At 41.3% G+C, this 12,075-nt stretch overlaps 1 protein-coding gene across 2 annotated transcripts in view; it reads left to right on the top strand.

The window, feature by feature from the left end:
* The window catches only part of LOC137978735 (protein PALS1-like), a 30,514-nt gene that overhangs the window by 17,448 nt on the left and 991 nt on the right, over positions 1–12,075 (top strand). For both annotated transcript variants that reach the window (XM_068825770.1, XM_068825771.1), the window contains 12 exons: positions 112–204; positions 2,107–2,187; positions 3,290–3,548; positions 4,170–4,459; positions 4,752–4,819; positions 5,862–5,914; positions 6,032–6,100; positions 6,893–6,979; positions 7,602–7,682; positions 8,077–8,279; positions 8,854–8,988; positions 10,334–12,075. The exon at positions 10,334–12,075 is cut by the window's right edge and continues 991 nt beyond it. In XM_068825770.1, coding sequence (XP_068681871.1) covers positions 112–204; positions 2,107–2,187; positions 3,290–3,548; positions 4,170–4,459; positions 4,752–4,819; positions 5,862–5,914; positions 6,032–6,100; positions 6,893–6,979; positions 7,602–7,682; positions 8,077–8,279; positions 8,854–8,988; positions 10,334–10,528 — 1,614 coding nt within the window. In that variant the 3' untranslated portion in view covers positions 10,529–12,075. The remainder of the gene's footprint in view (positions 1–111; positions 205–2,106; positions 2,188–3,289; positions 3,549–4,169; positions 4,460–4,751; positions 4,820–5,861; positions 5,915–6,031; positions 6,101–6,892; positions 6,980–7,601; positions 7,683–8,076; positions 8,280–8,853; positions 8,989–10,333) is intronic.

Here is a 12,075-nt window from a genome sequence, read left to right as displayed (position 1 = left end):
GAACTGATTACCATCAAAAAAACTTCGCACTTAGAATCTGCTCGCTTTGACGTGGTGGCAGACATGAACTCGGAAATGGACTTTGACGATTCTTATGCTTCCTTCATGTAGGTATACACAAAAATGGTCGAGCTTGAAAGGTCAGGGCGAGGACTAAGTGCAGTCACACCAGTGGTTACAAACTCACAGCATCTTTCTACTCAGGTGAGGTGGGATATTTTACAAAAATGACAGAAGGTACTTTTTTATTCGAAAAGAGAGAAATCATCTGAACTTACTTCCATACCCGCCAGTCTCTCCTCTTTTTGTTTCTGGTCACATGATTATTCGGTTACAACATTAGGGACGAGGGAACTTAAGCGTTATTTTAAATTCATGACTATTTCAACCTTTTTAACATGACAAGGGTGCGGTAGTTCCTCAAAAATGACACTGGTCAGAATGGTGCCTAATTTAGGGAAGAAAATGAAAATTTATCCTCAAGTGCGAACGGTCTTCAAAAAACCTCAAATTTGGTTTTTAACAATGACTGCAAAAATTCTTGTGCGCTCATGGGCTAATTTTTATTGTCAATAAGCGGACAGACACAAATTCATAATTTATGCGATAATGCCACCATATTGCTCGCGTCAGATTAAAGTTTCTCGCATTTTTGTCTCGCTTTCTACTCGTGTTTCGACTTAATTTTTACCCCTCTGCCTTTTTGTTATTGTAAAAAACAAATTGATGTCAGTTTTTCATGCGTCTGTCTTATTATTGATCATGAATTGCGTCATAACATTGTCAAAGTAGTCTGCGGATCCACTCGGCGTCCACTGCTACTTTGACAATGTTATGACGAATTTCATGATCAATAACAGGACAGACACATGAAACACTGACATCAATAGGCCATTTCCGAGTTCATGCCTGCGTCCTCTTCAAAGCGAGTCTAAGTGCAAAGTTTTTGTTATGAAAATTAGTTTTCATTCATAAGTAAAGTAGAACTAATTACCATCACAAAAACTTCGCAGTTAGACTCGCTTTGAAGAGGAGACATACGTGAACTCGGAAATGGCCTATTTGGTAAATTTCACGTTGTTGTTTTGCTGATGACAGCAAAGAAATGGACAAAAGTGAAAAACACACGTGCAAGGCGTGCAAAGTTATTGCCTGTGCTCACTAAATATGCAAATTTGTGGCGTTCTCGTTGCCGTCGCCGTTGTCGTTGCTTAAGCTTCCCAGAAGGGAGTTGAAACGACGACGGTTACGACTACGACATCGCCACAAAACAATGATATCATTGGTTAAAAGAGCATAAATAATCGTGCTGCACGTGCAGCACGGATTTTAGCAGGAATGTTTGCGGTCCTCTGCATAACGACGATGTGAAAATCACCAAATTTGAGGTTTTGACGACAACGTAAGCATGCAACAGAGAATCTTTCATTCTCTCTTTTCACTCTGAAACCGCTCGTACCGATTTATCCTTTGGATACTTTGCCCATATTGTAGGACGTGAACGAGACTGAATAATCGCGAAAGACTTGTGGTAGAGCCAAGTTATATTTTGAAGTGACGTTTTCGTCGATCGTGTCCGTCTTAAATTTTGAAGTCCCTATTATCACGAGGCAAAGTGGGTAGGATTTTCATACCACGACTCTATTTGTCTCTCCCGCAATTCTTTTCTATAACTTTGCTCGTGTGACCATATGCCGTGATTACTTTTTAAGTGTGAAAATACATTGTTCGTGGTTAGTCTTACGAAGCTAGTTTCATCCCGACCAAGGGACTCATCAGAGACACGAACAATGTATTTTCGCAAGTAACTGTCAACTTTATTGTCAATTTTCACTCGTGAATTTGCGCGGTCTGGAATCCTTATGAGATATAAGGCGATTGCTGTGTCATCATTTTGTTAGCGAACGGGACTTTGGGCATGATGTCCAACGAGTTTGCCAAGCAGAAAGGTCTCTGATGAGTCCCTTGGTCGAGATGAAACGAGCTTCGTGAGACTTAACCACGAACAATGTATTTTCACAAGTAACTGTCAACTTTATTGTCAAGTTACATTTTAGGTATCTTAAAAAAATGAGTGCATAAATATTGTTCTAATTTTTGTTTCAGTTAAAGCATTCGTTGCAAGCTACAAGAGACTCGAGGGATGCGCAAGAATTAATTGAAATTTTACAATCACCAAACTTCCAGGTACATTGTATTTTTTGTATTAACGAACGAAATGATATGTGAAATGAATCTTATATTGAACTGCGGTTCAAATGTAATCAAGTGGTTACACGAGGATCTTAGCTTCACTTGATGACATATCCGCAGTTCAATATATGTTTCATTTCATAAATCATTTCGTTCATTGGCTCATTCATCACGAGACCATATGAACCCCCCAACATCAGTGGCTTTATAGCTCAGTTGGTTAGAGCGTCGCACAGGCATCATGAGGTCACGGGTTCAAACCCCGCTGAAGTGCTGCGAGGATCATAGCTTCACTTGATTTCATATCCGCAGTTCCTATATGATCCATTTCATATATCATTTCATCATTGGCTCCATTCCTCACGGGAACATTAGAACCCACAAACGACCAGCTCCCAACGTCAGTGGCCTCATAGCTCACTTGGTTAGAGCGTCGCACAGGCATCACGAGGTCACGGGTTCAAATCCCGTTGAAGTGCTGAGTTTTTCAGGCTTCTCTACGAAATTGCTAAAATTGCGTTCACAACTGCGAGGATCATAGCTTCACTTAAGTGTATCCATATAATTTTTTTATTAATAATGTTTTAATTTTCGAGACTATGGCAGCCTTTAGACGAAAGAATTTTCATTTTTAATTGCGTCGCGAGCCCAAATGTACTCTCGATTGTGTGACATAACACGATTAACTCGAAAAGCGCGCATATCGGCAGATATAGCGATCAACATTTTCCCGTCTGGCCCGACCTAACTCGGTCATAAAGAATATTGTTGCTAACAAGCTGGTCCAGACGGCAGGATAGTTCTCACGTATTGTACAAAGTGAACGAGACGGAATAAACGTGAGAAATTTGCAATAGCGCTAAGCTATACTTTAGGAGTGAATGTTTCTTGTCGTTGCCCTTGTCCTTCCTTAAACGACGTGAAACGACGGAATTTGAAGTTTAGGGGAGGGCGTGAAGACCCGGAAATAATAAATAATAACCTCCTCGTAGCTTCGTAAGCTCCATATTTTCTTTTGGGTTGGGTGAGCAGGGCTGCATGTGTCAAGTGATAAAAGCTTTCGTTTAATATAATTGATCACTTATTTCTGATCCAGGGTCTGTTACTAGCGCACGATAGACTTGCCTTTAGAGAGGCTCTTCCAAGTGAAGAAGACGTTCAAGAATTGGAGTCCGAACAAGATCAGCCGCAAGAACCACAGCCAGTTGCAAACGAATATTCACTGGTGGAAGAGGACAACATGAAGGTAGTGAGAATTGACAAAGCAACTGAACCTTTAGGAGCAACTGTCAAGAATGCTTATGGCTCTGTATTGATTGGAAGAATTGTCAAAGGCGGCGCAGCAGATAAGTGTGGTAAGTAAAACAGCAAAGCCAGCCGCAGTTTCTGGGAATGTAACACCAGTCAGCTGCATTGTAAATGCATGTAAATGCTTCATTGATCACAAAACAGGAATCGAACGCACCTCGCTAATTCTTGATTACTGCTAGTGATTTAGTTTTTCAAAAGTTCAATATCCTTCGTTCTTCTATTCATTTTAGCTTGAGGAGTGACTTAAATGAATCAAGGTGACGAAAAAACTAAAATATATACACCAACAAAGGAATGATGGGGAATCTTTTTCGTCGTCAAACTATGTACTGAGTTGTGGATAAATTTTGTATCTGCAAAGCGCAGAATCAAAGGCACTTTAAGCCAGTTCAGTCAGCCTGTAGATGTCTGTTCAGTGTTGTCAACGCTGGTCAGAGCGTAACGACATCCTGTTTCCTTGCAGTCGCGCCGGGATTAAGTCAAATGGCCTCACAGGTGGAAGAAGCTATGTGCTGATTTTGTGGGGTTGGGGTGGGGGTAACAGCGAAAAAATAAAATCTTAATAGTAGGGTCAAGATTCGGTACAAATTCAGAGCACTTTAAAATAAGGTCCACGCTAACCCTTCCCATATTAAATGACTTCATCTTATTTTTTCATATCTTAGGTCTTCTCCAAGAAGGCGATGAGATCCTCGAAATCAATGGAGTAAATATGAGAGGGAAAACTGTCGCTGAGGTCTGCGAGTTACTGGCTGATATGAACGGTACGCTGACGTTTGTTCTGAACCCAGCAAATCGGCCCCGTGTTCCCTCGGACAGAGAGGTGCATGTGCGCGCTAATTTCAACTATCAACCGTACGAGGATGAATTAGTACCGTGCAGGGAACTGGGTCTAGCATTCAGACGAGGTGATATACTCCATGTTGTCAATCAGGAGGATCCTCATTGGTGGCAGGTTAGTGACGTCATGATTCCATGGTTTCTGGTTTAGCTCAATTGGTAAAGGTATGGCTTTTGTAGGAACAGGTCAATCACTAATTGGATCTTTTCTCTTATCCGTAAAGCAAATGTTTTGAATACTCGTAAAACGCAGCACTGTCAGAGGGACGAGAGATTAAGCCCTATCCTTCTTTCCTCCTCTTTTAGCAGCTTCTGTGGTTGAATTATTAACATTAAGGACTTGACTTTACTATGCCTTGTGGAGAAGACGTTTAATTCAGTCAAAAGTTGTTGTTCTTTTGTTTTAGGCGTGGAGAGTTGGCGAGGAAGGCAAAACTTTAGCTGGTCTAATTCCATCCAAACATTTCCAACAACAGTAAGTTGAACTTGGTTTGCTTCGTTTGGAGTTGGGGTACCAACCCGTAATGTATAACTAAAAGGACTTTCGTTTTGCAGCCTTATAAGTTGGTACACGTTACTCGCCTGATAACAAGGTTGACAAATTACTCCTTAATTTATAATTTCACATGTGAAATTACAATGTTGCCATGGCAACTTTTCCTGCATTGCCAATTGTGTCGAGGCGAGCCCCACTCGACCCAAGCCCCCACTCATTTTTCACACGCAGTTGTTTTCGTTTCAGCGACTATCTGGGAACCTGGAACACGCTACATCAAAATATAATTTCGCGTTATTTTAATAATTTCGTTAATGTTCCAATTTGTTCTCGTGTTAATTGTACAGCAAGTATCGTGTTATTGAACTGATATAAAGGGCATGGAAGCATGATTAAGAATTAAACATCTGTTGATGGGTGTTCAAGTCCTCCACATTACCGCAAGTGTGGTCATTTCTCGTCGTCGTTAAAAACTAGGGAGCTTAAGCACGGGCGTTTTTGAGATGCGGACGGCAACCGGAAGTGAGCTGTTTTCCCTTTTAACTTGTCTTCACACAAACACATTTACATTGCTAAGTATTCTTTCTCCATTAGAGATGATTCGTAGAAACATCTGGGTGACACCACTGTCCTGGCACGCGAAATGTTCTCTTCTGGTTGCCGTCCGCGTCTCAAAAACACGCGTGCTTAAGCTCCCTACTATTGAACGCACGCGCTGAGCGTGCAGAGGCATTGGTTTTTGTTCATGTAACCTATTGTTTTTTGACTGAGTTATGAGGCTCTCTTTCTTCGCCACCGTCCAGGCTCGGGTCGCTCGAAGCACGGTTAGCGCTAACCGGCATTAAATACCATGGAAACCTATAGGTTTTGATACCTCTTAACCAACGGTTAGCGCTAACCAGGATTCGAGCAACCGGTCCCTGGTCAAGTAAAGGAAATATTTAACATTAGTAGCAATTTATAGTAGCAATTTATGACTTGAGGGAAATATCTGAAAATATGCTGGTATCCTTGTCGACAGGAAAGAAAGTATGAGAAAAACAGCTCGAGAAACAGAGACAGCGTCCAAAGAAAGTAAGAAGATAAAATACTTCATGGCGTCGATATTTTGTTAAAGATTTTTGCTAGGGCAATGCAAAGTAGTTTGATTTAGTCCTAACGTTTGCTTTCCAATGTCCTCCTTTTCTTTAGATAAAGGATGCCTCTGCTTCAAACGAAAACGAAGAAAAAAAGTTCTTTACAATGCACAGCATAACGAAGGTTAGCGATTATTTGCAAGTGAGCATTGCTCATCATCACGTGCTCGTGCGCTTTCTTATGCACTTTTTCCACGTGCACGTGCCCACGCACTGCGAGATACACGTGCAATTAACGAGTCTGTTGAAGTGCTCTAATCGTTAAAACCCCCCTCCCTCCCACTGAGATAATTCCTAATGTAATGTGCTATGACATTTAATAAAACCAAGTAAAAAGTCATTTGGCTCACTGCTTTGTTTCAAAGGCTCCTTTGCAATGCAATACGTCTTTCAAAACTGCAAAGCAAAGCAGTGTGTTCAACTAGCAAGCGACTGCCAATTTCGCTAGCTCTGTTTAGCTTCTTCGACCTGTTGGAAGCGAGGGGTCAGCGTAAAATATATGCTCTATGCCGGTAAACTGTAAACTAAGCCTTTTAAAAGTTAAAAAAGATATTTATGCTGAGCAAAGTCACAGGGATGTCCACAAGCCAAAAAACCACGTTTTCCCCGCGAACTGCGTAGTCACAAGACCTCTTTACAGTTGTTGCCTTAGTTACCTGGCCTTTAAATGAAAGTGAGGCTGGTGTTGACCTCGTTATGATACACACCTCCCTCCTTTTCTTATGTTAATGATGTTGTTGTCATACTAATTAGTAAGAATTTACATAAGAAAAGCAATGAGGTTTCTATCAAAACAAGGTCTACTCCAGCCTCACTTTCATTCATAGGCCAGGTAACTAAGCACACAACTGTAAAATGGATTATTCATCTTTGTGAATTTTCGTCTCAGTTGTTTGATGTGTTTTTCACTCGGTAGATTATGTCGCGGACGAGGTTCTGACGTATGAAGAAGTAGCGCTCTTAGAACCCGACCCGCAGAAAAAACGTCCGGTGGTGCTTATAGGTCAGTATACTTGTATAAAGTTTTTTTAATTCTGGCATAATTTCACTATCCTTATATTGGTTTTGTGTGATCTTAATAGATCGCTTAGGTTCCGATATTTTGCTAGTGTTAAGAGTGAAAGGACAAGTTTTGCATCATGAGCGCGCGCATTTGAAGGTGCCGGGTTGCTCGTTGGTTTTGAGTGCGCTTCTAACTCAAAAGTTGCCTACGTTTTTGTCGCGTTTGAATGAAATTAGTGGAGGTTGCGATAAGATTCTACCAGTCTCGGGATCATTTTGGAGTATTTTAAAGTTGCTAAAAATGATACTTTTGACCGCGTGATTATGAGGATGGAAAGTGAGGTTGAATGGAATTCTGTCATTCTTATCCTTTTGTGGCGTTTGTAGTGCTCACTGTTGATCAAATTGTTGGGCACGATGATGGCTCGCTTTTCCAGCAAATCAAAGGAGATGTACCAGTTTTTTCGAAAAACGTGGCTACCCTGTCTCTTTGGTCAAAGCGGGTCATCATCGTGCCTAACAATTTGATTTCGTCCAAACAAGAAAGTGCTTCCCACGGGCAGCAGGTCGATTTTCCATGCCAACAATGGCTACTGTAACAAAACTTATGTCTTTTCTTCCAGGTCCTGATAGAGTTGGTCGTAAAGAACTAAGACAAAGGCTGATTCTCTTTTCTCAAGAACGATATGCTGGGGTGGTACCTCGTAAGTAGCGTTCGTCATAAAAGGAACTGTTGCTCATTAAATAAAACGTAAAATTTCTCTTTTTTGTTCGTTGAATAAATCTTCCGTTCAATTTTCTGTGGTTGTAGCTATTTTACTCTTATATCTGTATGACTAGCTGAAACTACGTCAATCATCTGTTTCTGCTCGCCGGTCTGCCACAGGTAACTCATCTTAGAGAAGGTGGAAGATAGACTTCGTCGATTTAAAGATCACCCAAGAAGGATTGCGACAATTAAACATGGAAAAGTGCAACTCGTAACAATGACAAGAAGTTCCCCATCATTCTAGTTCATTTAACAGGCTCATAATTATGTATCAGCACATTGATGTCACATTAATTCTGTCTTAATATGAAGCGCTGTCTTTTCCCCAGATACCAGTAGACCGAAAAGACCGGAAGAGGTACACGGAAGAGATTACTATTTTGTGCCGCAATCCGCATTTGACCTGGATATAGTGTCCAATAAGTTCGTGGAACACGGCGAAATCCATGGTTATTGTTATGGAACAGCTCTGGACTCAATCAGAAGAGTGGCCAACTCTGGAAAATATTGTATTTTAAATCTTAATTGCGAGGTATGCGAGTTTCTAATCAGCTTCCATATAGATGTTTACTGGTTTGAATTTCATCCACAAGAAATTTCTACCCACTGGCTGACTGATTGACTGACTGTAGGACGGAGTATCTGACTGACTGGCTGGCTGATTGACTGACTAGCTTTCTGGCTGGGGCACTGACTGACTGACGGACTCACTCACTCACTCACTCACTCACTCACTCGGTCGCTCGCGCACTGACTCACTCACTCATTTACTCACTGAATGACCAACAGGCAGACTCGCTCACCGGCGCACTGACCAGCTTCCTGGCTGGCGCAATGACCGACAGACTGACGGACAACTGTACTCACCGACCGTCATATCGATGATTGAGTGATTGATTGAGTGATTGATTGATTGATTGAGTTAGTGAGTGATTGATTAACCGACCGTCTGACTGACTCACTGATTCATTGATTGACTAACTGGCTGGCTTACCTTACTGACTGACAGGCTGCATGAGTGACTGACTCATTGACCTGCTAATTTAATTGCTAGTTGACTTAGTTACAGACTCGTCGACTGATAAACTTTGTCTTTATTTTATCAGGCCCTAAAAATACTCATGGCGTCGGATGTCAAACCTTACGTGGTTTTTATACAACCCCCTCCTTATGATAGAATTATCCAGCTTAGAAGAGGAAAAGTGGATCCTTTTAACCCTAAACCAGATGCCCAAATGAATGTAAGTGTTATTTGGCGAAAAAGTGTTTTATCGGCGAAAGTGCATATATTCGCAAAATAGTTAAATTGATCATTAAATTGTTGAGATATAAAGAGCGCAGTCATTTAGAACAAAGACCCGTTTTGTGTCGTATCGTATCCGATTGAGGCCCCCCTGTGGAAAAAGAGATAAATTATTAAGTACGATCGCGTGGAATTTGATTGCTCAATTCACGCCGGTAAGCAAGTAAACCACCCGCGGGAAAGATGATAGGCTGGACTGTAGAGCCCGCAGACTAGTGAGACATGTTGTCCATTCGGGACCTTGATAAACGACCCAGCAACTCCCCCTCCCCCCACCTCCCCCCACCTCCCCCCACCCCCCCAGGAGCCCTTGTAGCTCAATGCGTAGACCATCCGACCAGTGTTACGGAGCTTGTGGGTTCGAATCCTGCCGCGGATTCTGATCTACCAGTTGTCCTTTCGCCTGAGCCAAGCAACTCGCCAATTCTTTGATTCCACTCACGTGATAAGACGGTCATGTTGGTGCCAAAACAATAGAAAAATGGAGTTCAAGATTTGCATTATAATAGTCAAATTCCCAAAAGACTTTGAAAACCCTTAAATAACAATGACCACAACCAGGTTTTCTGAGCCCGCGAGACTGGGCACCCCCAGCAAACCATTGTTTTAACGAAAACCGCTGGCCAGCAATCTGGTTCTGGTCATTGCTGTGTAAGGTCTTCCAAAGACTTTTCCCTATTATTCTTTCCACCAACATGGCCGCTATGACGTCAGTTGCAATCAAAGAATCGTTAACAATTATTCCATAAGCACGCGTTGGTTATGAGATGGTAAATAGCCAACGAGGCGCGTAGCACCGAGTTGGCTATAACCACTCTCATATCCAACAAGCGCGAATGGAATAATTGTTTATTAAATTCCTTCAACTCCACAAATTTGGAAGTACGAAATACGAGCGGAAAAAGCGAGCAAATCCGAGCGAAATTGAAAAAAACTTGATGAGAACTGATGCGATGTTGTGTAATACCTTGTTGTCAGACAGACGTAGGCTCATCACAAAAACATTTCTTGCCTTTTCGCGTACTTCTAAACGTCGGAATTGATCCAAACTTTCCACAAAAAAAGTTTTTTTTTGTCCTTTTTGGCTTTATTCAAAGAGAAATTTAGTATTCCGACGAAAATATTTTTAGTTTAGCAACGCTTAACGCAATCATTTACCATATAAGGTCAAACCAAGGTATATGAGCTGATAACCGAGATTGAGTGAACCAATCAGAGCACGCGAAATGCATTATCCGAGGTTGAGAATTTAATAACAGTGTTTAACCTGATCATATTTGCAGAACGCCGAACTCCACGAAATGGTCGAAAAAGCGCAAGAAATGGAGGAAAATTACGGGCATTATTTTGATAAAACGATCGTGAACACGGATTTGGAGAGAACGTTCGATGAACTAAGACAAACCATCGAGAAACTTGATGTCGAAGCTCAGTGGGTTCCAGCTTTCTGGGTACAAGAGAGCCGAGCCATTTTGTAGCTCGCAACAACGATTGCGGAAATGGAGAGTACATGCGTGATATGACGTAAATTTCGCACGAAACAGCCGCAAAACACAATCAAGAACAGGCAAAGCAGCGGATGGTATTTCTTTCACACAGGGACGCGTTAGAAGAGAAATGTTAGAAAGGAGGTTACGGTGGTTCTGACATGACGTGATTCATCAAACCATATATAAAGTTATTAACAAAAGTATTTTTAGTCGAGCGACATGTTTACTCAAGAAAAGACAAGCAGGTCGAGGATGAGCCATATTACAACTGAATCTGCGTATATTTGGACAAGTTACAGTAATATTTTTTTAACAAATGTTTAATAATTACCTCAACGGAATTTAAAAATAATCCATTCCCGATGTAAATATTCTTTTACCGGAGTATCGTGAAACCAACTTACTCGTTCTGAGCTGATTTCTACCAAATTTATAGTCAAGTAGACTACCTTTTGTGAGATCTTTGCAACTTACAGATCAAAATTAACCTGAGCTATTGAGTGAAACTGGTTAAAATTGATTTCAAATTGAAGTTAAAATGGAAATATCCCGATGGCTTGGATTTTTGTGCCATCTTTGTTTCCTCTTTGTAAATTCATTGGTTACAAAGAGTATTAAATGAATCAATATTCTGTTAAAATGGACATATTCACTTCGCAAGAATTATAGGTTTCTTAACAACGTAAATTGTCACAAGCTGACGTAACTGTAAGATTAAGTTTATTATTTTGATCATTAACATAAGCTGACGGTTGTCTTTCCTCAGGCCTCGTCGAGTTGCTCGACGTTTGCTCGGTGTTAAGGCCTGGCCAAACGCTCGCAACATTTCAACGCAATATCTTGCAACATTGTTGGCCACCCTGTTGCGATATGTTGCAACGGGTTGGATGATGTTGGATCAAATTTTAAAACGGTCGAATTTTTCGTGCAACATTTTGGATGTTGCGTGATGTTGTACTCGTTTGGTCACGTTCACGCAACATTGTTGCGCTAAGGCATTTGCGTTAGGTCCACTTCTTGATCTCCAGGCGCCTAGGGCACGTGAACATTGACATGTTGCGTTGAAAATGATGGAAATGTTGCGTGCGTTTGTCCACCCCGTTCAACGCATGTCGCAACATCAAGCAACAATGTTGCAAGATGTTGCGTTGAAATGTTGCGAGCGTTTGGCCAGGCCTTTACTCAGTGTTAAGTATCACGACAACCATGCAACCCTTCGGGGTTTATGTTACTCCACCACTGGTTAGCCCACTGGTCGAGCAACTCAACTCTGGACTACGCTCAGAATATAATTTTGTTTTAAGTGGTTTGCTTTTTCACATAGAAAAAGGTATTGGTTTATCTGATTGAACCACATATTTTAGTCGATTTATGATTATTATTGGTCTTCTCGACCTAGTTAGACCTTTGATACCTTAAACAACGCTATACTTTTGCTGGATTTCTGTACTCTTAGTTCCAACCTGTTTAAGGGGGAGTTTTGCACTTAATGCGCTTGCGAAGTGGAATAAGCCAATGAAAATCTTCCCAAGAAA

Source organism: Montipora foliosa, chromosome 12 (assembly GCF_036669935.1).
Source record: "Montipora foliosa isolate CH-2021 chromosome 12, ASM3666993v2, whole genome shotgun sequence".
NCBI classification, from domain to species: Eukaryota; Metazoa; Cnidaria; class Anthozoa; order Scleractinia; family Acroporidae; genus Montipora; species Montipora foliosa.
Note: the sequence above shows the minus strand (reverse complement) of the source record. Positions and strands in the feature narration are given on the sequence as shown.